Source organism: Chiloscyllium plagiosum, chromosome 11 (assembly GCF_004010195.1).
Source record: "Chiloscyllium plagiosum isolate BGI_BamShark_2017 chromosome 11, ASM401019v2, whole genome shotgun sequence".
Taxonomy (NCBI): domain Eukaryota; kingdom Metazoa; phylum Chordata; class Chondrichthyes; order Orectolobiformes; family Hemiscylliidae; genus Chiloscyllium; species Chiloscyllium plagiosum.
In genome coordinates this window covers 88,248,054-88,274,431 of record NC_057720.1, presented here as the reverse complement: position 1 = coordinate 88,274,431, position 26,378 = coordinate 88,248,054, and the positions used below count along the sequence as shown (strand labels likewise).

Below are 26,378 nucleotides of genomic sequence, written 5' to 3'. Positions count from 1 at the left end.
TGCATTGAAAGAAATGCAGTTTAATTTATTAGTCCCGTCTCAGATCAATCTCTTTCCTCACTATCTCCCTGGGTCCCAACCCCCCACCTTACTAATTTAAATCCTCCCAAGCAGTTCTAGCAAATTTCCCTGCCAGTATATTAGTCCCCTTCTAATTTAGGTGCAATCTGTCCTTCTTGTACAGGTCACTTCTATCCAAAAATGTGAGTCCTTCTCCCATACACCAGCTCCTCAGCCATGCATTCATCTGCTCTATCCTTCTATTCCTGCCCTCACTTGGTCATAGCACTGGGTGTAATCCAGATATTACTACCCTTGAGGACCTCCTTTTTAAATTTCTGCCTAACTCTCTGAAATCTTCCTTCAGAGTCTCAACCTTTTCCCTTCCAATGTCATTGGTTCCAATGTGAACAATGACCTCCTGCTGGCCCCTCTCACCCGTGAGAACATTCTGCACCCTCTCTGAGACATCCTTGATCCTGGCACCAGGGAAACAACACACCATTCTGCTTTTTCTCTGCTGGCCGCAGATACATCTGTCTGTACCTCTGACTACAGAATCCCCTAACACAATTGATCTCTTGGAAGCCGACGTACCCCTCGTTGCATTAGAGCCAGTCTCAATACCAGAAACTTGGCTGTTCGTGCTCCTTTCGACAATGCAAATTCCTTCTTGCTAACATCTGGGGCTAGAACCATAGTCATGCTCACAGAAGCATATCTTACAGACAATGTCTCAGACACCATAATCATCATCTATGCACATGTCCTGTCCTATCAACAGCACAGACCCAGCTGCTGTTGTGACAGTGGTATACAGTTGGGATGGACTTACCCTGGGCGTCCTCAACATTGACTTCTGGTTCATCATGGTCAAGGAGGCCACCTGCCACCTACTGTCCTCCCTTGATGGATGAATCGGTGCTCTCCTATGAGGGACAGCGCTTGGAGGAAACAGAGTTGCAAAGCACAATGTACTCTGGCTGGAGGATTTCAGAGCCCACCCATTAGTGATTGCGCTGGTCTGGTCCGAAAGGATATAGCTGCTCGACAGGATCTGTTGCAGGTGCTGAGGGAACCAATAAAATGAAAAACACTTATTTGACTTTATCCTTACTAATGTGCCGGCTGCAGATACATCTGTTCTTTACAGTATCTGTAAAAGTGACCACCGCACAGTTCTTGTGGAGACTAAGTACCATCTTCATATTGAGGTTCACCTCCACCACGTTGTGTGTCACTTTCACAGGGTGAAATGGGAAAAAATTCAAACAAATCTAGCAACTCAATCCTGGGCATCAAATCCCACCATGGCAGATTTGAATTCAATAAAATATCTGGAATTGAGAATCTACTTATGTGCTGTGACTATCAACAGCAGCAAAGTTGTTCTCTAACATAATCTGTAACCTCATGAGCCAGCATATCCACCCAAATCAACCATGACCATCAAGCCAGGACGTCAACCTTGGTTCAACAGAGAGTGCAGGAGGGCATGCCAGGAGCAGCACCAGCACCGAATTCAAAATTAGGTGTCAACCTGGTGAAGCTACCAAACGGGACTACTTGCATGCCCATCAGCACAAGTGACTGACACAGCAAAATAATCCCACAATTAACAGATCAGATCTAAGCTCTGCTGTCTGGCCATATCAAGTCATGAATGGTGGTAAACGATTAAACATTTTATTAGAGAAGTAGGATCCACAAATATCCCCACCTTCAATGATGGAAGAGCCAAAGAATCATTGCAAACGATAAGGCTCGAAGAATTCACAACAATCTTCAGCCAGTGGTGCCAAATGGATGATCCATCTTGGCCTCTTCCTTTGGTCCCCAGCATCACAGGTAATAGTTCACAGCCAAATCGATTCACTCCATGTGATGTCAAGAAACATTTGGAGGCACTGAATACTGTAAAGGCTGTGGCCCTGGTATCATTCTGGCAATGGTACTAAAGACTCTGGAACTTGCCTGCTCTGAGAAATTAATTGGAGAATAAATTCACTTGTTTTGTTGATTTGAAATGAATGCAGTGTGTGCATATGTTCTTTCTGCCTGCAAAGAAAAATGCCTTCATGTATTAATATATGTAGTTTTTTGCACACCACGTGTGACATGGCATGAGCCTGAGTGACAATCTTTAATTGGTTGTCGACATAATACTACTTACACTCAGGATTATTTAGCAAATGTCCAGTTGCTGAATCACATCAACTGTTGGACACTGTTGAGGTTTGTAAGTGTTAGCTGAAGGAAGATGCTGTTTGATACCATTCATCAGTCTTGTGATATACAGTCTACAAAGCTGGCATCACACGGACTGAAATTCAAGTGTGACATGATTCATTAATGTTATAGACAGGACGTCATTTTGGTTTGGTGGCATTTTGTTCGTGGCGAGCACCACTTGTGTTATATTTGCATTATATATCCATTTGAATTCTGAACTAAGGTCTGTCAAATGACATTTTCTTCTCTTTTCTGATGATGCAAATTTTGCTGAAATTATTTTTCAATTGATTGCCATCAGCGTTGTAAACTTCTATTATGTATTTGTTCCTGCCATCATCATACTACCTACCACTGACTAAGGGAATATGAAAATTATATCTTTAGTCTCTAATTAAGTACCTTTCTGCCTGGATTCATAGAAAGATTTTGAAGGATTGATTCACCTGGACTTGTATTTATTGTCCTTCCTATGAGAGTGCAGGGATTTTTTTTATGCCTTCTCAAATAATGTCCTTAAAATCTGTTGGACTATAACTTGGTGTTGCGTGATTTTTAACTTTATACACCCCCGTCCAACACCGGCATCTCCAAATCTTTAAAATTAGAATGTAACAGGGTGATATCTCAAGAGTCCTGAGCCTATGTAATCAGAAAAGTGGGTCAGTGTTCATGCTATTGTTTGTAGGCTTATGAACTGTGTGAGAGCTGCAAGGGGCAGAACATTTTGAGTGCAGCCAAGTAGGATTTTTTATAAGTTGAAAATGTCGGAAAATAAGTTCAAAACATTAAGAAGGATCCAAGATATTCGACAGGTTTCAAGATCCAAAGCGTATGAGGTAAGAGTTGGCAACATTTGTCTGTTGTTTTCAACAGATTTCTCGGAGGTCCAACACAGGAATATTCATGTTACAATAACCAGAAGAATATTGATAGAGACAGAGATGCAACATTGTGACAGAGAATGTATGAGTGGATTTGAGGATCAGTTGCTTGACTGATAAATGTATTCAGACATTGCCTAAATACATTCAGAATTCCCTTTCACTGTTGATCTGTGTAGACACTAATTTTGCTGGAGGATAGGCTAATACTTGGGTTATCATCCACACTCCAGCGTCATTGCTAATTGTAATTTTGAACACTCATAGAGACCTTTGGCAAGATCTATGATTTGTATTCTGCTGAATTAAGCTTATTACTGTTGTCGGATTGATGACGTTTTCTTGCATTCTTTTCCAGGCAGGGATGATCGCCTTGCTACTGGCAATTTTGTTCCTTGTGATGATTCTGTATACTCGGCGGAGATGGTGCAAGCGGCGCCGTGTTCCACAGCCACAGAAAAGTGCCAGTGCAGAGGCAGCAAACGAAATCCACTACATCCCATCGGTGCTGATGGCCGGGCAGACTCGGGAGAGCGTGCGGAACACCCGACTGCAGGGTCACAACTCCAGCGGCTCCATCAGTATCCGGGAGACGCCGATACTCGACGGATATGAGTACGACATTGATGACCTTCGCCAACAGCTGCAGAGGGAGTGCATGAATGGCGGGGAGGATTTCGGCAGCCAGGTGACACGTACCTTGGATTCTCTGCAAGGTTGTGATGAGAAAACCTGTCTGGATCTCACTCCAGGTCTGTCCCAATGTACTGCTTTACTGAGAATGGGGATTGCTGGGTGAATTGTTCTTGCTGATGAAACAGGCTGGGCTGAAGTGCTTGGTGATACCATTATCAGGGTATATGCATTACAGCAGGAATGAGTAAAGGTGATGATGTAAGAACTCGTCTAGACAGCTTATTTCAGAAGTTTGTCTGCACCGCTTCACTCAAAACTATAAGTTCCTACTCTTGAATGCATGTCGGTCAAAATTCATAGCATTTTTATGTATCTTTTCCTCAGACTGATATTGTCTAATACAAACAATAGTAAATTTTGCATTATTTCGAGGGGAGTTACACATGGGGCTGACTCACATTTTGAGGTTTCCCAACTCTCGGTACTGTTAGAAAATATGGCATTGCAGTCACTTCTTCAATCGCGCGATAGTCGTGTTGCTGTGTGAGACTGTGCTATATTAGAATCGCACAATACAAATAACACTTGAAGGTTTGGCAATCTAATCACGCTATAACCAACACACGTTTTAAAAGTTTGCACTTGAGAAACAGCGTCCCCTATTTGTCCATCTCGTTGTAGCCAATTCACGTTGACGAAACGCACGTTGCAGCAGAACGACCTGTAGTTTCAAATGGTGGCAGACAATATGACTGGGCCCATTTTACATCTACGGAGGCTGCTCCACCTTCTCCTCATCTTACTGACCGCTATTATACTTCCTGGACCAGGGAAGCAGCCACTCCCAATTTTTGACAAATGCAGAATTGTTTGGCATCTTCAACTCTGACATCCATTGAATGCTTCTGCTTTTTAAAATCACCCAAGGATTCTCAAAGTCATTAAAGGCATGATACATTGTGAGTCTGCTTCTTTCAGTAAAATGTTACTGGAGCTACAGCAGAATTCTCAGGGGTCAAACCATAAAATTGACGGTTACTGTATAGATTTTTCAATCATATTCAAAATTAAAGAGAGAACATTCTGCAGGAAGAAACCGAATTAATGTTTACTTAAAGTAATTAATTCCAATAAACCTTTTCTTCAGAACTCTTTTTTCAGAAGAAAAGTGTTTACAGACTCAAAACATTCACTCTCTCTCATTCTTGGCAGATTTCCCCAGACCTGTTGAGTTTCTCCAACATTTTTCTCTCAATTTCAGATTTCTGGAATCCACAGTACTTTTCTTTTTATTATCAAGCATATTCATATGAGTCCCAACTCTGCCCATTGCATTGATATGTACAACTTAAATTTTGCCAAGTCATTATGGATCCCACCTCTTGCAAAATTCTCTTTTTATTAAAATGTAAATATCTAGGCACATGATTAAATATAATGACTCAGGAAGGTTTGATTTTTTTTTTCCCCTGTTCTGGTCTGTCTGCCATTCTTCGTTTTTTTTTTAAAACATATCTTTACTTTATTTGGTCTCACTCATCTCTGATTTTCTGATGAGGTGTCTTCTGTTTCTTCTCCATTTTCAATCACTTGCTCAGATCTCAGCTGATCATTCAGTTAAGATCTTATTGAGTGGTGGGGATGGCAGGAGGACTGAACGCCTACTCCTTCGACTTCTGATATTCTTATGTTGCTGTTTTTCCTTTCTTCATCCTCTGCTAGACAGTGAGAGTAACATAATGGTCATGCGACTCACATAATTATACAGAAGGTCAAGCTAATGTTCTAAGGATCATCAGTCGAGGCCTCACCAGAATATTTGCTAGTATTTAGTCATAAATTTGCAACATACAGAATCTGTGATGGTGACCATGACAACTATTGTCAACTGGTGTAAAAGGAAATGTGGTTCCTTCTACTGTCCTTGAAGGAAGGTGATCTGTCATCTTCTGCTTATTTGGACTATGTGACTTCAGATCCACAATAATTCAGTTGACTGTGAAGCACCCAATGAAATTACTCAGCAAGTTGCTCAGTTCAGGGCACTTAGAAGTGACCAAAAAGAGCTGGGCTTGCCAGTGACACGCACATCCCATTTGAAATAATTTTTAAATATTGCCTCAGGTGCATGCTTTGTCACTGTGCCTGGTAATAGTTATGGTCTTAAAGAAAGAGATTTGTTCATTATTGTCCTTTGCTTACTTGATCGTTCACAACCCTGGGAGCAAATGGCAGCATGGTGGCTCAGAGGTTAGCACTGCTGCCTCGCAGTGCTAGGAACCCAGGTTCGATTCCAGCCTTGGACAACTCTCTGTGTGGAGTTTGAACATTCTCCCTGTGTCTATGTGGGTTTCCTCTGGGTACTTCAGTTTCCTCCCACAATCCAAGATGTGCAGGTTAGGTGAATTGGCCATGCTAAATTACCCATCGTGTTCATGGATGTGTAGGTTAGGTGTATTAGTCAGGGGGAAATGTAAAGTAATTGGATAGGGGAATGGATCTTGCTGGGGTACTCTTCGGAAAATCCATGTGGACTTGTTGGGCCGAATGGCCTGTTTCCACACTGTAGCGATTCTATGAAATGTGATATTTTGTGAATGTATGATATACTATTTCAATTGTTTCATTATAAATAATCCATCTTGCTTCTGAATTAGAAGACCATGGGAGATCATGTCCATTGAAGAGATATCATCTTGTTTGGTGCTCTACATCAGCACTGACTTTTGTCTGAGCTGACATTGCATAGCATAGGCACAGGCCCTTCAGCCCACCATGAACAAATCCATACAGTATCTTCAGGCAGAGATGGGTACTGCAGATGCTGGATATTAGAGTCAAGGTTAGAGTGGTGCTGGAAAAGCACAGCAGGTCTGGCGGCATCCAAGGAGCAGGAAAATCAGGAATGAGGCTAGGACGCTCAGGGGTGGATAGATAAATGGGAGAGGGTGCGGCTGGGGAGAAGGTGACTAAGTGCAATAGGTAGATGGCGGTGGGGGTGAAGGTGATAGGTCAGAGAGGAGGGTATAGCTGATAGGTGGGACAGGTCATTAGGACGGTGCTGAGCTGAAAGGTTGGAACTGGGGAAATGAGGAAACTGGTGAAGTCCACATTGATGCTATGGGGTTGAAGAGTCCCAAGGTGGAAGATGAGGCGTTCTTCTTCCAGGCGTCGGGTGGTGAGGGAATGGCGGTGGAGGAGGCCTCGGACCTGCATGTCCTTGGCAGAGTGGGAGGGAGAGTTGAAATGTTCAGCACGGGGTGGTGGGGTTGATTGGTGCTGGTATTCCAGAGATGTTCTCTGAAGCGTTCTGTGAGAAGGGGTCCAGTCTCTTCAATGTAGAGGAGACCGCATCGGGAGCAACAGATGCAATAAATGACATGGGTGGAAGTGCAGGTGAAACTTTGATGGATGTGGAAGGCTCCTTTGGGGCCTTGGGCAGAAGTGATGGGGGAGGTGAGGGCGCAAGTTTTACGATTCCTGCGGTGGCAGGGGAAGATGCCAGGAAGGGAGGATTGGTTGTTGGGGAGTGTGGACCTGACCAGGTAGTCACGGAGGGAATGGTCTTTGCATAAAGTGGTAGAATGGGAAGGAAAAATATCCCTAGTGGTGGGTTCCATTTGTAGGCGGTGGAAATGTTGGCGGATGATGCGATTTGTGCGAAGGTTGTTGGGGTGGAAGGGGAGGACCAGGAGGGTTCTGTCCTTGTTGCAGTTGAAGGTGTGGTTTGAGGTCGGAGGTGCAGACTGTGGATGAGATGTGTTGGAGGGCATTTTCAACCACATGGGAGGGAAAATTGCAGTCTTTAAAGAAGGTGGCCATCTGGTGTGTTCTGTGGTGGGACTGGATCTCCTGGGAGCAGATGCAGCAGAGGTGGAGGAATTGGGAATATGGGAAAGCATTTTTGTCGGAGATAGCGTGGGAAGAGGTATAATCCAGGTAGTTGTGGGAGTCAGTGGGTTTATAAAAAATGTCAATGTTGAGTCGGTCATTGTTGATTGAGATGGAGAGGTCCAGGAAGGGGAGGGAGGTGTCAGTGATGGTCCGGGTGGAATGTGTTGATGAAGTTGATGAACTGCTCCACCTTTTTGCGAGAGCACGAGGTGGCACCAATGCAGTCATCAATGTAGTGGAGGAAGAGGTGGGAAATGATTGGGAGTCCATCCGAAAGATGGGCTCCCCTCACCTCCATCCAAGGCCCCAAAGGAGCCTTTCACATCCATCAATGTTTCACCTGCACATCCACAAATGTCATTTATTGTATCCGTTGCTCCCGATGCAGTCTCCTCTACATTGGGTAGACTGGATGCCGGACGCAGAATGCTTCAGAGAACATCTCTGGGAAACCCACGCCAATCAACCCCACCGCCTCGTGTCCGAACATTTCAACACCCCCCTCCCACTCTGCCAAGGACATGCAGGTCCTGGGCCTCCTCCACTACCACTCTCTCACGCCTGGAGGAAGAACAGCTCATCTTCCACCTCAGGACCTTTCAACCCCAGGGCATCAATGTGGACTTCACCAGTTTCCTCATTTCCCCTCCCTCCAGCTTACCGCAGTTCCAAACTTCCAGCTCAGCACCGTCTTCATGACCTGTTCCACCTGTCAATCTTCCTTCCCATCTAACTACTCTACCCTCCTGTCCAACCTATCACCTCTATCCACCTTTTGCACTCTCAACCACCTTCTCCCCAGACCCAACCCCCTCCCAATTATTTCTCCATCCCCGAGGCTCCCAGCCTCATTCCTAATGAAGGGCTTTTGCCTGAAACGTTGATTTTCCTGCTCCTGGGATGCCACCTGACCTGCTGTGCTTTTCCAGCACCACTCTAATCTAGACCCCACACAGTACCTTTGACAGGGCAAGCACTGTCTTTCAGATGAGACATTTAAGTATAACCCTGTTCACTCTGTCAGGTAGAAATAAGTTGCTTTTCCCTGCAGTAGATGTATGTCACACCCACAAAATATGGACTTCAGTTTTTACAGAATGAGCACTGCAGTTGTAAAGCAAAATGCAGTCAAGATGTCGCGAGGCCTTTTCCATGTCTGTTGGTTGGAAAGATTTGCACAAGGTCTCGGAAACCAGTCTGAATGTTTGGACAAGGGATTAAATTGTGACGAAAGGTGTGAGATTTTTTTTCATTTGTATTAACATATTAATTTGATAGTTTGGAGTTTAAACCAGTGGCACATTGGTGTTGATCTCTTTTGTGAAGGTGTCAAAACAACTAGGTCAGTCTTTCCAGAACCATATTTTAAATCAGTATATGGTTATCAGACTGTTATAGACGTTTGTTGATAATGTGAGATTTTACAACAGGAGAGAGAAAACATTGAAAGTTTGCTCTTTGGTTTAGAGTAAACAAGGATTGATTTTAGTTTAGAACAACGAATTAAAGGGAGGTAATGGCCTCATGGTATTATCAGGAGAAAGTAAGGACTGCAGATGCTGGAGATCAGAGCTGAAAATGTGTTGCTGGAAAAGCGCAGCAGGTTAGGCAGCATCCAGGGAACAGGAGAATCGACGTTTCGGGCATAAGCCCTTCTTCCTGAAGAAGGGCTTATGCCCGAAACGTCGATTCTCCTGTTCCCTGGATGCTGCCTGACCTGCTGCGCTTTTCCCGCAACACATTTCCAGCTCATGGTATTATCACTAGACTACTAATCCAGAGACCCAGGTAACGAATGGGATTTGAATCTCAGTGGAATTTGAATTTTACGAAAAGTCTGGAATTGAGTGTAATTATGTCTAATAACTATTGTCAGTTGTCAGAAAACCCCACCTGATTCACTAATGTCCTTTAAGGAAGGAAATTGCCATCCTTACCTGGTCTGGCCTGTATGTGACTCCGGGCCCACAGCATTGTGATTGATTCTGAACTACACTCTAGGCAATTTGGCATGGCCAATAAATACTGGGCAGGCCAGCGACCTCACTATCTAATAAATACATTAAAAAATAAGCTTTTGCTCAGTCTAACAAGGACCTTTTTTTATCTAAATTAGATTGATATGATTTAAATTTCTTTTATTTCATGTAATAATCCACTGTCTAATTGTTAAAATCAAATCTGAAGCCTTCTGAGTTTATGTTTCAATGAAAGAATTCCAGTTTGAATTAAAACAAGTGTATCAAACCAGTTTTCATTCTGTAACCAGACTAGTCTAGTAGTAACACCTAGTTGGGCAAGTGTTTGTGATATACCAATGATACGTCTCTGAAATTTAGCACATCTTTCCTGCGGATTGATGACTGTTCTTATCCAAATAATCAAAAAACTGGTTCACAATAATCCGTTAGACTTCTTAACTTCAGGTGAAAATTGAAAGAATGAGTGTGTCAGAACTTTATTCTTAAAATAACATGTGAAAGAGTGAAATTTGAGCACAAATTTGTGTCAATGACCAAGTCTTCAGAGACCATTTCTGAGGGCAGCGAGAAATAGATATTCTGGTCAGGTTTCTAAAAAGGGCCATTTACTCGGGCACATTTTTGAAGCAGCAGGAGTGAGAGAGAGAGAGAGAGAGAGATCCAGATCAGCAAAGTCGAGAATTTGAGCTCGCTCTCCAGTTTTCATCTGTTAATGTACTTGAAGAACCAAACCAGAATTTTAGTCAGGCATTTTGGCAATAACCTCAAATGGAGTGAACTTAGTCAAAATTACACCATCAAGCAACAAGATGCTATGAATTCAGATTCATTAGTCTGTAAACTCTATTTTTTCAGCCAACCAAGAACAAATCAGAGCCTGAAACATTTGCCTGACTTCATCTCGAGAGAAGCAAGTGTGGCAAACAATTTTGACACCTAAATGCATGTTACCTCTTTTGGAAACAAAAACAGGAATTGCTGGAAAAGCTCAGCAGGTCCGGCAGCATCTGTGGAGAGAACCTCTTTTGGAATTTTGTGTGCAAGTGCGTGTAACTGGGTATGTGACATGTGAATGGATACAGTTATGAATGAAGTTTGGGTATTACGTAAGACATATTTATTTATCCTTTTAAAAACTCAGGAGATAACTTGTCATTTGTCTCCTCTTGACAGTCCCTGAAATTATGGATTAAAACACATTATTAGGAACATATCTGTCGTTGTGTGGTCAAGAGGTGGAAAAGAACCATCCTATGCTGTCTGTAAATCCTGCAAGAGTTTCATTGATTTTTTTTAAAGTGTTTTAGGATATATGAAGGTTATGAATTACACAATGTAAATATAATATATTCCTTCCTTTCTGTCATCTTTCAGAGCCTTTCCTCCTCCATATCTGTTCAATATAATCTCTTTGAAAAAAATCCTGATTTATAAGCCAACCCCAGAAAGCTCTATTAAATGTTACTTTTAGAAATTCATTGTCAGTGACTATACCAATTTTGAGTGAGCAATTTGTACATATTGGTACAAATTTTAATTTCTAGACTTCTGGTGTTTGCCTTAATGTACCAAGAACATTTTCCTATTGATTTCGTGTGCCCATTGTACATCACTGGCATTGACTTTCCCAAATTATATTTTAAAGTTCGGATTATTACTCATTCAAACACCAAGTGTGAATTCCCCAGACCGAAACTGAAGAGGAAATCAATCAGCATATTTGGAAAAGTGTAGGTATAGTCACTGACAATGAATTTCTAAAAGTAACATTTAATAGAGCTTTCTGGGGTTGGCTTATAAATCAGGATTTTTTTTCAAAGAGATTATATTGAACAGATATTGTAGGTATGCTGGATGTTGTCATTACTCAAAAAAAAAAACCAAAGATGTGCACAATTCAATACCACACGGTATGAAATAGCTTAACGAAGAATACTAGCAGTGCACATGCTACTTATATAAAAAGAAAACCCCTGTTAATGCTGGAAATCAGAAACCAAACCCAAATTGTTCCAAAACTCAACAGGTCTGGCAGCATCTGTAGAGAAAACAGAGTTAATGTTTCATGTCCAATGACCTTTCTTCAGAACAACCTACTTCACCTTAGTATAAAAGGAAACAGAAAATATAGACCAAACAATGAACGATGAACTTGAAAAAAAAATGGTAACCCAAGCAAGGATACCTGATTGCGAAAGTTGCAAACAATACTTTAGTCTTGTTGTGGCTTTTTGAAGTTTCCTCAGTGGTATTATTGGAACACTTTGAAGATGGGTATACACTGAATGAACCCTGTGGCAAGAATTGATGACAATACTGCATGGCTGCAATAGATTACATTTCATTTCCATAGTGAACACATTCACACAAAAACAAATCCAACAGACCATTTGATGCTCCATTACCAAAGCAATTAAATGTTGATGATGTGAAGAATCATTAATCAATCCCAATACCGATGGACATTTTGGTAATCTGCAGAGAACTTTTGGCCCTCAGGCGATGTTGGGAAAAATAGTGTTTCAACATGCAAGGAAAACCACAGTGACAGCCAGTGGAATGAAGGCATGTTTTCTTTCAAAGTAAAGTGCATTTTAATGCTGTAGCTTTACATTTCTTTTCTCCCTCTGTTTATATCATTGGATTTTATGTTCTAGTTATAACAAATTCTGAAATGTTGACTTTTGATTATTGGGGATAAAGGGGGATTGGCTTTGCTGTGATCCCTTCATGTTAATGCTGTGACATCCCAGAGATGGATCACTTGGATGTAGTACGAGAGTGCTTGTTGGCATCTGCTTCAGCTGCTAATTTTTAGAATAGAATAGACCAGCAATTTACTACCACTTTCATGAATGTACAATGAGACGTGTATAAGTCAACACGATTCGGCATTGTTTTAATTACAGAAATTATAAGAATAAGTAACTGAGACAAAGTTAGGACAAGGTTCATCGTTTGCTCCCTCCACGGCCATTGCCAAAGCGTCACTGCTATAGTGAGGAGGGACAGACCGGACCCACCAAGTCACCAATGCTGAAGCCGTTGTCACATCAGTTGGCGCCCAAAGTTGTCACACTGCTGCCATAGCCATGAGGAATGAACCAGAACCACCATACCACCATCGTTATAGCCACCGCTGAGATCACTGGCAGGAGGAACGGATAAGACCCACCGACAGTGAAGCCTGCGATAAACTCACGGCCACAATGGCCATGAGGAACTGACATCTGGATCCACCACACTGCCACAGCATGCCTTCACAACTAGCTCCCTCCACCACTGCTGCAGAAAAGAAGCAAAGGTGAACTTTGATACAAAACAGAAATGAAGAAGCAAAACAAAAAAGGAGCTATGAAGAATGTGACCGGCCAGATGAGCGGGACTGGGAACATATGGGCCACAGAGCCTGAACACTTCCTATTGCTGCCGCCATCTTGAATCATCTTCTTTCTCCATGTAGGTAACTTATTTGAAAATCATAACTTTTTCAGTTTTACAAGTCATTATACCATAAAGCGATGATTGTGTTCCTCTGCAACCTCGTGCTATTGAAAATCGAGCTGTGGAAAATCGCTTATAGAAAAATGCTATACCCGTTCAGTAGAAAGTTCACGTTATCCAAGCAACATCCACAGCTCATCAATTATGTTCTAGCCAATTCGCACTGATGAAACGTGCATTAAAACAGAACAACCAACATTGAATTCCATTTGAGTGATGGTAGAGTCCTGCTTACTATTTTCCTTGCATGATCCGCTCCTTAATGAGACCAATTTTCTCCTGTTTTACAGATTTCCATGTAAGCATTTGAATTGCATCAGTATATTTCTCCCTGCTTCCAGAGTGCTATTAGCTTGTTTGTAATCTCCAATATCTTCAATCTCACGAACAGATTTCATTTGATAAACACAAACGAAAGGCCATTAAATCCTTTGTTTCTTCGAGAAATAAAGAACCAGCACTGAAGCCCTTCCAATTAATTCTGGATATTTTTACTCATCATCTCATCATCTAGGGCGGCACGGTGGCACAGTGGTTAGCACTGCTGCATCACAGCGCCAGAGACTTGGGTTCAATTCCCGAGTCAGACGACTGGCTGTGTGGAGTTTGCACATTCTCCCCGTGTCTGCGTGGGTTTCCTCCGGGTGCTCCGGTTTCCTCTCACACTCCAAAGATGTGCAGGTCAGGTGAATTGGCCATGCTAAATTGCCCGTAGTGTTAGGTAAAGGGGTAAATGTAGGGTAATTGGTGGGTTGCGCTTCGGCGGGTCGGTGTGGACTTGTTGGGCCGAAGGGCCTGTTTCTACACTGTAAGTAATCTAATCTAATCTAATCTAATCTAGAGGCCAATAAAATATATGTATGAGGAAGAGCTTCTGAGTATTTAAGTCCTGAATTTGTCTTTCACTAGATTGACATTCAGGCTCCTTGACAAAACTTTGAAGTTTAAATTAAAGTTCTTCTCTAGTTATAACTTTTTCAAGCTACTTACAATATATTAGCTCTTTAAGGTTACTTCTCAGTCCTTCTGAGACTAGGAAACTCCAACATTTCTCTGATTTTTCTGGCTGCTTTATTCTTCAAACACTGGCGTTCATTCTTATGTCCATTCTCTAAATGTTGCCCCTCTGTTCTAAACTGGAGGTAGACAGAGAAATCGTGTGCCCTTGTGCTTCTTCTGCTTTGGGCACATAGTCCCAGATTGCACCCTCAGACCTCCAATTTCTTCTGGTGCACAGAATTGGAAACTATACTCACAGTAAGTTTGGACTTCATTATGTCTCTTTCACAAGACTACTTGGCTTTTGTCCATTATTCCTTTATTTATAAACCTGTCAAAACCTCAGGCTTCATTATAATAGAAAACACCTATGGCTGCGTTGGACGATCACACACAGCTTGGTCATTCGTGTAACGCAACTAGCGTCTTTGATCATTACCTTATGCAATATTTGGACAATAGCATTCAAAGATGTGAACCTCAAAAGCACCTCCAAATCCTATTCCATGTACAAATGAAAAAATCTTGGAAGAATAGTGGGACATATTCTATTTACACCTAACCGTAAGCCTGAATCATCCTTTTTTTCGGCTCAGTCCACATTGTATTGAGTTTGTTGGAGGTGCTGTCACCGCCAGGCACAATGAGATGTCTCGCTGTATTTTACCAAACTCACCTCGTTAATGACCTGACACATCCCATAGCATCTCTCACACCAATCTTTGCTACGGAGGCCATGGCACCAGATCAAGCCAGCCTGGTCTAAGAATCCTACCTGGGTTAGCTTTATAGAGGTATGGCCAGCACTTTAGGAAGAGGGATAATGTCCTTATCCACTCTACCAGGTTAAGCACCACTTTGTTCTCTCTGACACCTCACATTCACTCTATCTCTGTTTATGTAGCCACCTCTCATCAAGACTCTGCCTACTCTACAACTTTCTCAATTGCCTGCATTATCTTTCCATCTGTTGTCACCCACCCAACCCCTGATGCCACTAATGTTGCATGCCCTCTGTGGTGCCTACTCACTTGTTCTGGTTTCTGTACAGAGTTTTCTCAGCGTTGAGCTTGTTTGATGGATTTGGTCAGAGAGAGTCATAGAGAATCAAAGAGTTTTTAACTGCTCAGAAAATGTCCCTTTGATTTGTCATGTCTTTGTTAGTCATCAAGCAACCATCCATTCTAGTCCCATTTTCCAGCACTTGGACTGTAGCCATGTATATGCTGGCATTTCAAGTGCTCAGCTAAATACTACTTAGTGTTCCTGCCACTATCGTCCTTTAAAGCAATGAGTTGCAGGTGCCCATACCCTCAGAGAAAAATACGAAATCCTCAAATCCCCTCTAACCTGCCTGCTTAAGGTAAAACTGTGCCCCTCATAACTTCCTCGTCCCTCTGTCCTCTTGTGGAAGCCATAAAAGATGGCTTAAGTTTATTTCAATATTGAGATGGACCTGCTGCACTTACTGTTCCAATCTGCCACATATCACCTACAAACCATGTCACTCAGGCCCCTATAAGATTCCGCCCACAGTGTCATTTCTTAAATTCAAAAATGACAAACCTTCCAGTGGATTCATACCAAACCAATTCATCTGTGATCATGTACTATTGCTTATCCATACATGTGGCCTTTGTTATCCACAGGACAGAGATCCAAATTTCTCTCTGACATCTTGAGAAACTTAATCTTCCATTTAAAAAAAAAATTAAAGACAAAGACCATGATGGTCTTGAGTTGCCATTAAAATCCAACTGGTTCACTTTCCTTTCTGGAAAGAAACCTGCCATCCTTACCTGGTCTTGGCCTATACATGACTCTAGTCTCACGCCAACATCACTGGTTTGACTGCTTTCTCATGCGGCCAGCGTGGGTACTTGGTGGTGCCCAATCTTGGGTCAGGTTTCAGAAAGCACACCATCATTTGGACTGATGGTATTTTTCGGCACCCTAATAACATTGCAAAATAACCGTCGACTGACGGCAAATGTAAACAAGGGCATTGCTTGCACTACCTCCATCGAAATGATGAATCAGAGCACATGCTCCCATAATGCCCTTCCCTTTCTTACACAAGAGATTCCTGAAGATGATCAACTCAAACTATTTTCTTTGTAGGCACGGTGGCTCTGTATTTAGCACTGCTGCCCTGTAATGTCAGGGATCCAGCTTCAATTCCAGCTTTGGGCGATTGTCTGGATGGAGTTTGCACATTCTCCCAGTGCCTTTGTGGGTTTCATCTGGGTCCTTCAGTTTCCTCCCACAGTCCAAAGATGGATAGGCCATGCTCAATTTCCCATAGTGTCCAGGGATGTGCAAACTAAGGTGGGTCAGCCATGGGAAATGCAGGGTTACGCAGGAATAAGGGTATGGGGGTGGGTCTGGGTGGGATGCTGTTTAGAGGGTCAGTGTAGACCTGATGGGCTGAATGCCAGCATCCACACTGTAGGGACTCTGCAATTCTTTCAAGTGAAACTCCAGGAAGAGATCAGAGAACAGGTGGGAATTGAGCCCTTGACTTGTTTGCCATACTTGATACATGCAGAATTGGAGAAGTAGGACATTCAGCCCCTCAATCCTGCTCCACCATTTAGTCTGATCACAGCTGGGCTGTTTCATGTATCAACATTACCATCTCCCTCCAATAGGCTTTAATCCTAATTTGATTCCTTAGCCTAACAAGAACCTAGTCACCTCGATCTTAGGAAAAAAAACTATGGCTCTGTCTCCACCACCTTCAGAGGCAGAATTCCAAATTCACATAACCCGCTAAGAGAAAAAGACATCATCTCATCTCTGTCCTAAAGAGCGACCCCCAATTTTAAATTCACAGCGGAGTCTACCAAGTTGAATCACCTTCCTGTGGGCGATAAAAACCTTAAAAACTCACTGGCCTTAGAGGCATCTTCCACTGAGCTTGACTGAAGGTTTATCAACCACCCAAGGGGGAGTGCATATGCCAAATACAGCAGGTGAGCCTATTTCTGTACCAGGAGGCAAGAGCCACACCCAAGGCCAAAAATGGGTTACACACTCCCACAGCACCCTAGTTGTCCAAAGAAATGGCAATGAGCTCTCACTCCAGGACAACTGTACCTCAAGCTCTGGAACTTTGTCCCGGAGTGGTGTGTCCATCAAGCGCATTCTGGGCTGCTTCAGAGAACAAACTGCTCCCTGAACTCCTGGATATTGGTGATTACCACTGCCTGTGCTCCCCTCTCCTGGGCTTGGCTTGAACGGTCCCCATGACCAAAACTGGAAAGAGCACCCGAAGCTTGGTCTGAGGAGAATTTTGTGTATTGGCTGCGACTACATCTGTTCACTATTTAATGTACTCTTGAACATGTTGCTTGCTTTGTTAATTTCTGTTCTGTAAGTGGTTAGGTATGTTGAGCACTGAGTGAAGTGTCGTAAGGCTCATCTGGCTCGATATCTATCATTGCTGTCAAGGTAAAGATAAAGTCACCGTAGTCCTATCAGACCACAGGCTGCTCTCTCATTAAAGACAGAGAGATGATTGATGGCTTAACCTGAGGTCAGGCCGCATCCAGGGAACAGGAGATTCGACGTTTCGGGCACAGACCCTTCTTCAGGAATCTCATCTCTGTCCTAAAGAGCGACCCCCAATTTTAAATTCACAGCGGAGTCTACCAAGTTGAATCACCTTCCTGTGGGCGATAAAAACCTTAAAAACTCACTGGCCTTAGAGGCATCTTCCACTGAGCTTGACTGAAGGTTTATCAACCACCCAAGGGGGAGTGCATATGCCAAATACAGCAGGTGAGCCTATTTCTGTACCAGGAGGCAAGAGCCACACCCAAGGCCAAAAATGGGTTACACACTCCCACAGCACCCTAGTTGTCCAAAGAAATGGCAATGAGCTCTCACTCCAGGACAACTGTACCTCAAGCTCTGGAACTTTGTCCCGGAGTGGTGTGTCCATCAAGCGCATTCTGGGCTGCTTCAGAGAACAAACTGCTCCCTGAACTCCTGGATATTGGTGATTACCACTGCCTGTGCTCCCCTCTCCTGGGCTTGGCTTGAACGGTCCCCATGACCAAAACTGGAAAGAGCACCCGAAGCTTGGTCTGAGGAGAATTTTGTGTATTGGCTGCGACTACATCTGTTCACTATTTAATGTACTCTTGAACATGTTGCTTGCTTTGTTAATTTCTGTTCTGTAAGTGTTAGGTATGTTGAGCACTGAGTGAAGTGTCGTAAGGCTCATCTGGCTCGATATCTATCATTGCTGTCAAGGTAAAGATAAAGTCACCGTAGTCCTATCAGACCACAGGCTGCTCTCTCATTAAAGACAGAGAGATGATTGATGGCTTAACCTGAGGTCAGGCCGCATCCAGGGAACAGGAGATTCGACGTTTCGGGCACAGACCCTTCTTCAGGAATCTCATCTCTGTCCTAAAGAGCGACCCCCAATTTTAAATTCACAGCGGAGTCTACCAAGTTGAATCACCTTCCTGTGGGCGATAAAAACCTTAAAAACTCACTGGCCTTAGAGGCATCTTCCACTGAGACCTCCTGAAGAAGGGCCTGTGCCCGAAACGTCGAATCTCCTGTTCCCTGGATGCTGCCTGACCTGCTGTGCTGTTCCAGCAATAAAGTTTCAACTTTGATCTCCAGCATCTGCAGACCTCACTTTCTCCTTAACCTGAGGGTCAGCATGCCTCAGGTGAGGGGAAGAGGTTGAGAAGGAGAGATCTTCATGGTAACCTCAGCTGGTACAGGAATTTAATCCATACAGTCATTGTCACTCTGCATTGCAATCTATCCATCCAGTCAACTGAGCTAACTAACCCTTTTTTAGTTATTATGGGAACATAATAACACAGGAACAACAGGAGGCCGTACAGCCCCTGGAACTTGTTCTGCCTTTTGATGAGACCATGGATGATCTGTGGCCTAATTCCATGCACCTGCCTCTCACCCATATTCTTTAATACATTTACTTAAAACTCTAAACCTCTTCCACCCTTTGTGCATAGAAGTGCTTCCTATCATCTCTTTTTCTCACACATAATCTGAACTCATTATTTTCTTGCAAACAGAAAGTATGTTTGGTGATAATTACACCGTTGACCTCGTGCATATCTACAGGACAGGTGATCGCCCAGTGGTATTGTTACAGGATTACTGAGGAACCTTGGTTATCCGAAGGCATGGGCAGGGATTATTTCGCTCTGTTAATCGAATGTCAGACAAAATAGTTTAGCCATGCATCGCGATTTTGTTCGGATAATCCAAAATTCGAGGTTCCTCTATGTTCATCCTGAGACCTAGGTAGTATCCTGGGGACCTGTGTTCAAATCCCACCACAACAGGTGGTGGAATTTGGATTCGTTATAAATCTGGAATTAAGAATTTAATGATGACCAGGGATCCATTGTCAATTGTTGGAAAAACCCACCTGGTTCATTGCTGTCCTTTAGGGAAGGAAACAACCATCCTTACTTGGACTGGACTACATGTGATTGCAGACCCACAGCAATTTGGTTGACTCTTGAACTGCTGTCTGAGGCAATTAGGAATTGGCAATAAATGCTGGCCTAGCCAGCTTCACCCTTGGCAGAGTTGAACCCAAGTCAAGAGTGTGGTGCTGGAAAAGCACAGCAAGTCGAGCAGGAGAATCAACGTTTCGAGCATAAGCCCTTCATCAGGAAACGGACTTATACCCGAATCGCCGATTCTCTTGCTCCTCAGATGCTGCCTGACCTGCTGTGCTTTTCCAGCATCACACTCTCGACTCTGATCTCCAACATCTGCAGTCCTCACTTTCTCCAGAGTTAAACCCAATCCCATTCTCATTTGATGTCTACTCACGTCAACATACAACAGGACTAACTAAGTAGTGAATGAATCATCAACCTTTGTTGAAATTTGATGTCTAGAACTCGAGACATGAGACCTACTGTGAGTTAATTGCCATTCAAGCTCAAATCAGCAGAGAAAGGACTTTAAACTGCAGCTTTTCTGTGATGAAATTAATCATTAGATAAACTCCCAGGCTACTTGAATAAATGACTATACCTTTTGAATTGTGCATGCACATTTGGTAGTGAAAGAAGGGAAATAAGGCAACTATGTTTGGTGTCAATGCCTTTCATGGTTTTGAAGAAAACGTTGAGGACTTGTGTTTTAACTATAACCGAGTGTTTTCAATAAGGAATGCACTTCACAGTGCACTTCAATTTTTCAAAGAATTGAAATGACTCCCAAGCCTGTTGTCTAATGTGTGTAGAATGCAGACATATAATCTGATTTCATTGTGATATTGAATAATTTGTTATTTCTAAAACGGGACCTGTATTTCTTTGCCTTTTGAATACTTATGTTTATTTCAACAACTAGGCAAACAACATTATAATTTGTATAAGAGATCATTTGTCTCTCTCATGCAATTTATTTGTGCAGCATGTTAGTAGCTAAAAGGCACAGTCAGCTGTAGCTCATGCTCTGGTCAATTAAACTTTGAAAGCTGAGGGTACAGAACTTCAGCATATTAAGTGTAGCACTAATTGCATGGTGTGTGTTCCTTTATGGTCTCTTAAATGTAAAATTGAAGATGATCTTACTGTTTTTTTCTGTTTATGTCTGCCTGTCACAGTGAACATATTTCAAATCTTGTTAATTAATGTATAATATTGAAGGTGCCAAAGAATTTCGGAATTCTAAAATAATTTTGAGCATTGCTTTCTCACACAAGTTGAGAAAGTTGAAGCTGTTTGGTTCTTTTGTCAGGTGGCCAATATCACTGAAAGCATTGCAGATGGCATATTAAACTCCGTCTGAGTCATTGGCAGATCAACGCAATTAAGCCTCTCGCTGTTGCAGGCTCGGAACTTAGCACAGTGACACCTTCAACAGAAATCAAATAATGAAATTTTTGATCGCATGTATCTTGTGAGATAATTAAACCTTGGCTTATATCAGCACTGTATTACACTTCAATGTTTTATGTCAAAAATTGCATCATCTTAGAAACTGGAGAAGCCGAGTGAAGTGCTGAAGAATGAATCTGCTAAAATTCTCTGAAGCAATTGCAGTTTTATGGGAGTTAGATTAGATTCCCTACAGTGTGGAAACAGGCCCTTCGGCCCAACCAATCCAGACCGACCCTCCGAAGAATAACCCACCCAGACCCATTTCCCTCTAATTCACCTAACATTATGGGCAATTTAGCATGGCCAATTCACCTGACCTGCTCATTTTTGGATTGTGGGAGGAAACCGGAACACCTGGAGGAAACCCACGCAGACACGGGGAGAATGTGCAAACTCCACACAGACAGTCACCTGAGGCTGGAATCGAACCTGGGACCCTGGTGCTGTGAGGCAGCAGTGCTAACCACTGAGCCACTGTGTCCTAAAAACATGTGTCCAGACTATTTTTGTTTGATTTCTGTGGAAAGCTCTTATCCTGTTAACTTGCAATGGTGAGATTGCATTGACCCTATAGCAATATGAGCTTCGACCATTGGTAATATATTCCCTGTTTGTACAAATATGGTCATGCTATTTAATTAGCTGAGTTTAAGATTCAGTAATTTGGGAATGGCCTGTTTTCAGTGTTTTTCCTGACACAGATATTAAATGGCATAACAAGTGTATGCACTTAATTTGAATCATACTTTCTCTGATATATTATTCCATTTCCTTATTTTAGTAAGACTGGAGTTCTAATAGGATGATATAGAAGAAATTGAACTTTGCACTAAATTTCATGTATCAGCACGCACATCAATGTAGTTTGATGTAAAGTAAACAGGTTGTACTGAATAAAAGTGCTGAAATACATTTAAATGGGAGATGTTATAAAAACAATTACAGTGGAAGTAAGGAAGCACATATCTATCCATATTGGAGCTTTTTTTGTTTAAAGGGAATAACTATTGTCCATTGAAGTTATATGTTTTGTTAAATTTAAATGGAAATAAGCAATTTAGGTATCAATCTGCTGGAGTGTTGGTTAATTTAGAAAGGGTGAAGTCCATTAAATAATACAACATTCTGAGCTTCTGTTCTAAATTTTTTTTTTTGCATTTGATAGAAATTGGTCATAGTATGTTTCCAGTCTATAACCAGTGACAATAGTTACCACAAACTAGGGTCAGATGACAATCTAGCATTACATAGCATGACTGAATTTTATAACAAAAACTTATCTATCAAGGCCAACACCACTTGGCTGGTCATGTCAGTGTTTAAGCTCCGTGACTATCAGCATATTCTTCTATTTTTTTCTCCTGTTGCGTTCCTCCAGTTTGCTCTTGGATGCAGATTGCTATTTGCCTAAACTACACCATGTGCCAGAAAATTTTGCATTCAAGTCACTCTCTGGATGGCGATGTTTTTCCTGAATACTTTATTAGGCTTATTGGAAACCATCCTATGTTATGACACTTGAATTATGACTCTTCTCTCAAGTCTTAGTGCTGCTGAAGCTTAGTAAGTGCTTTAGGAAGTTTGAATCCGCGTGTGGTGAAACACAAGGAATGGTTGGAATGCAGCCAGACCAGGGAAGAGACAGTCAGTGGAGGGCGAATTCCATCTCTCAGGTAATGGACTTTGATAGGGCAGAAGAAAGTTGATGGGTGCACATAAACACAACAATGCTGAGTGCATTATCAAATAATCCACAGAACCTGTTGTGGTCATGAAGGCCAAGGATCATGAAGGATGGCATCAGGCTTTATGCAAAACTTGAAACTTCTCCCTTTTCAGTGTTGGAAATAGCAGCCAACTCCATGACTACAGTTGCTGAACCAACTGTGAGGCAGTATCACATGGGAAATGTTTTAGTTTTTATTCTAACGCAGCTATCTAAGTCCTCCAGAGGGAGCTCACACTGAGGTCATGAAATTAATGCTAGCTGTAATGCAAGCCTATCGTTGCCATATGGTCTTAGACTATTGCAATTATGACTGAATAAAAGAGCTCAATGGGCAGACAGAATCTTCCCACAGGTCAGCAAGCTGTGCTCCAAGCATACGACTTGCATTGATAAGGCTTTGCCTGAGGGTGTAGCAATGGCTTGGGGCCAAATGAATCCTTTTTAAAGAGAACAGCATCCATCCTACCACCACTGTCCCTCAGCAAGACACTTGTAAACTGCTGAGGAGATTCTGACAAGACCATTTATATTCTGCAGCCCTTGTTTGTCATGCATTCTGGTAACGATGTAAAGGAAATCCAGGCCAGATCCAGGTTTGCAGGTGTTATCTCCACATTTGAGGTATTTTACTGAAAAGGCCAGCATTTATTGTCATCCATAATGAACAACAATGTCCAAGCATCAATTCCTACAATGCACCACTTCTAGCCTTTTGTCAGACTGAGTAAATACTTCTAATTAATGTTCTATCCATCTATCCATACAGCTACTACTCTCCTGGCTTTCTCTGCTCTAACTTTAGACATGAGTGCGTTATTTAATTTAAATTTATTTACATTATTGAACCATTTTAGAAATGGAAAATATATTATTAAATCTGCTTCATCGTGATGTCAAAAGAATTGTCTCTACAAATTTAATGTATTGAGGACCTGCAACACTGTGGAAAATTATTGCAATAATGAGCAGTTTCTATCCTTTGGTGTCATTCTGGGCATAGCCTGATCTTTTGCTGAAATGATTCATAATTTCTCCACTCGGGCATCCAAATTGCAGATCCCGAAGTACCAGTATCGAAAGGAGGATAGTAAGGTAGAGCAAAGTCTGAGGGTGAGCACAAAGTGAAACCAACACCAGTAAAGTACAAGATGATGGTATTACTGTTTTTTGTTATTGAAAGTCATACTTGATGGAATTAAATGGAATAGTCTGCCTCGTCACTTGTGGTTTGTGGTTTGAGTTAATTCAAAAGCCCTGAAATCAGGGCCATTATTTCAACGGACAATTCCTGGAGGTCATCCCAGTCCCTAAGTGGACTGCCTTTTGAGGTTGAAATCTGTTCTCTGTTGATGAGTGTGACGAGTTCTGATGACTTGCTGAAAGGCATTGAGTAGAAACCTTCAGAAAATGATTATCAAAAAATAAAATGTGTCAATAATTATTAGGATATCTTGTCGACACAGACAAGTTTCCGTACTGTACAACTGATTCTATGACACTATATGTTGTTGAGAGCACAGAATGAAAGTTTGATCCTTTGATGTTTTGAATTAATACGAATTTTAATTATTGAAATGCAAAAAGCAAAATACTGAGGATGCTCAGAATCTGAAAAGTAAACAGGCGATGCTGGAAATACTTGAGCAGTCAGGTAGCATTGGTGAAGGGGAAAAGAAGATGGACTGAATTTTCCCAGATTTTGGGACTCTGATGTCAGGAGCAAACGTGGGTTGTGTGAGTAGGGTCAGTGCAGGGATATTCATGGTGTAGGCTGCCTGATTAACTGCCTTCAAGAAAATAGTCCAATAAACAGTTTGTTTCTGCTCCAGTGAAGGTGGCCAGTTGACTACTAGCAAAATTGGCTTTAATAGCTTCAATTAGTTACCTCCCTGTATTGAGTGGGAACCCAATCAATCTGATGGCACACAAATGGGAAAATTCCTCTGTGCTGAGAATCTACTGGAAATCCATCCTGAAGTAGCTCACTTTGATTTTCCTGCGCCCATTTCATTGGCCATGTCTCCTCAATTATATGAAGTTAAATTCTATGGATGTCCAAAGAGACTTAGGGGGTTCAGGTGCATAGATCTTTAAAGTACCATGCACAAGAACAGAAAATAATCAAGACAGCTATTGCAGTGCTGGCCTTTATGTCTAGAAGACTGCAGTACAAGAATGCACAAGTTATGCTGCAGTTATATAAAACCCTGGTTAGACCCCCCCTTGGAGTACTATGACCAGATCGGAGTACCATACCTTCGGTATGATGTTTAATTGATATTGAGTGACAAAGTCATTGTAACAGTAGAGATAGCCAAGAATGGAGAGGTCAGAGGAGAAATGGAAAGGTGTGTTAAAATGGCAGGCAACCAGGATTTCAAGATTATGACTGTGGATAAATTTGAGGCATTCAGCAACATTTCAACCCCCCCCCCCCCCCCCCCCATTCCCTGTGCTTCCTGAAACCTATACTTGCTGTAATATTTTCCACCCATGATGAAAGATCGTAACCAGAATGTTAACTGCTTCTCCTTGCTCAAATCTTGCCTACCTGTTTAGTAGGAGTTTGCAGCTCTTGCCAGTATCAGAATCAAAGGATTTGAGTATTACTTTAAAAAGATCTATTTTGTTAAAGCTTTTCATCTTGTACTCATCAAGGCAATTTGGAAGAAATATCACTGTAAATGGAAAATGCTAATACTTTGAGAAGCGAGTACTGGTTCATTGGCAAGTGGACTCTAATTAATCAAGATGTTGCCATGGAGAATGCACTATTATAATAATGATTGACCGCTAACTGTTAAGCTTCATTTTAATTTTTAAAGCAAGCAAGCTGACTCTTGGGTTAAGGCATTTCTCTGAGAAATAAACCAGAGAATGTCTGTGACTTATATTGTTGAGTTGAAACAGATGCAGCGTTATACTTTGAAGAAATAAGAAATTTACAGGTGGATAAGAACAGGCTCGGTGAATGGGCTAAAGTCTGGCAGATGAAATCTAAGTTTGAGGTTCTCAATTTTGGTTAGTGGAATAGAAAGACAATGTATTATCCAAATAGAGAAAAACTTCAGAATGCTTCAGTGCAGAGGATCTGGGCGTCCTCATTCACAAACTGTGGAAAACTAGAATGCAGGTACTGAAAGTACTAAGGAAGTAAAATGGAATTTTAGCATTTATCGCTGAATGAACACAGTAAGGATGTGTTGCTGCGACTGGAGAAGGCATTAGTGACAATGCACCTAGAGTATTGCATCCATTTTTGGTGCCCTGATGTGAGGAGGGATGTAGTTGCATTGAAGGCAGATTCACTAATTTGATTACAGAGGCGAAGGGTTTGTTTTGAAGGGAGGTTGAGCAGCTTATGCCTATACTGTCAGGAAAGTTAGAAGAAAGAGAGGAGACCTAATTGTGGCAAATAAGACAAAGCAGACTTCGAAAGGAAACTTGTGGAGCAATTTGGAGCGAGAGGTTGTAGTTTTAGTATAAGGGTTGGCAGATTTGAAACGTATGTTTCAAATCACTTCTGTCAAAGGTTCACAAATCTGTGGAATTCACTCGCCCAGAGTACAGTGAATGCGGGGACATTGAATACATTTAAAGAGAAGACAGGCAGATTTTT

General features: G+C 42.1%; 1 protein-coding gene across 3 annotated transcripts in view; it reads left to right on the top strand.

Moving 5' to 3' along the window:
* astn1 (astrotactin 1) overlaps nt 1–26,378 on the top strand; it is a 2,190,072-nt gene that overhangs the window by 675,893 nt on the left and 1,487,801 nt on the right. For all 3 annotated transcript variants that reach the window (XM_043700015.1, XM_043700017.1, XM_043700018.1), the window contains one exon: nt 3,475–3,868. In XM_043700015.1, the coding sequence (XP_043555950.1) occupies nt 3,475–3,868 (394 nt within the window). The remainder of the gene's footprint in view (nt 1–3,474; nt 3,869–26,378) is intronic.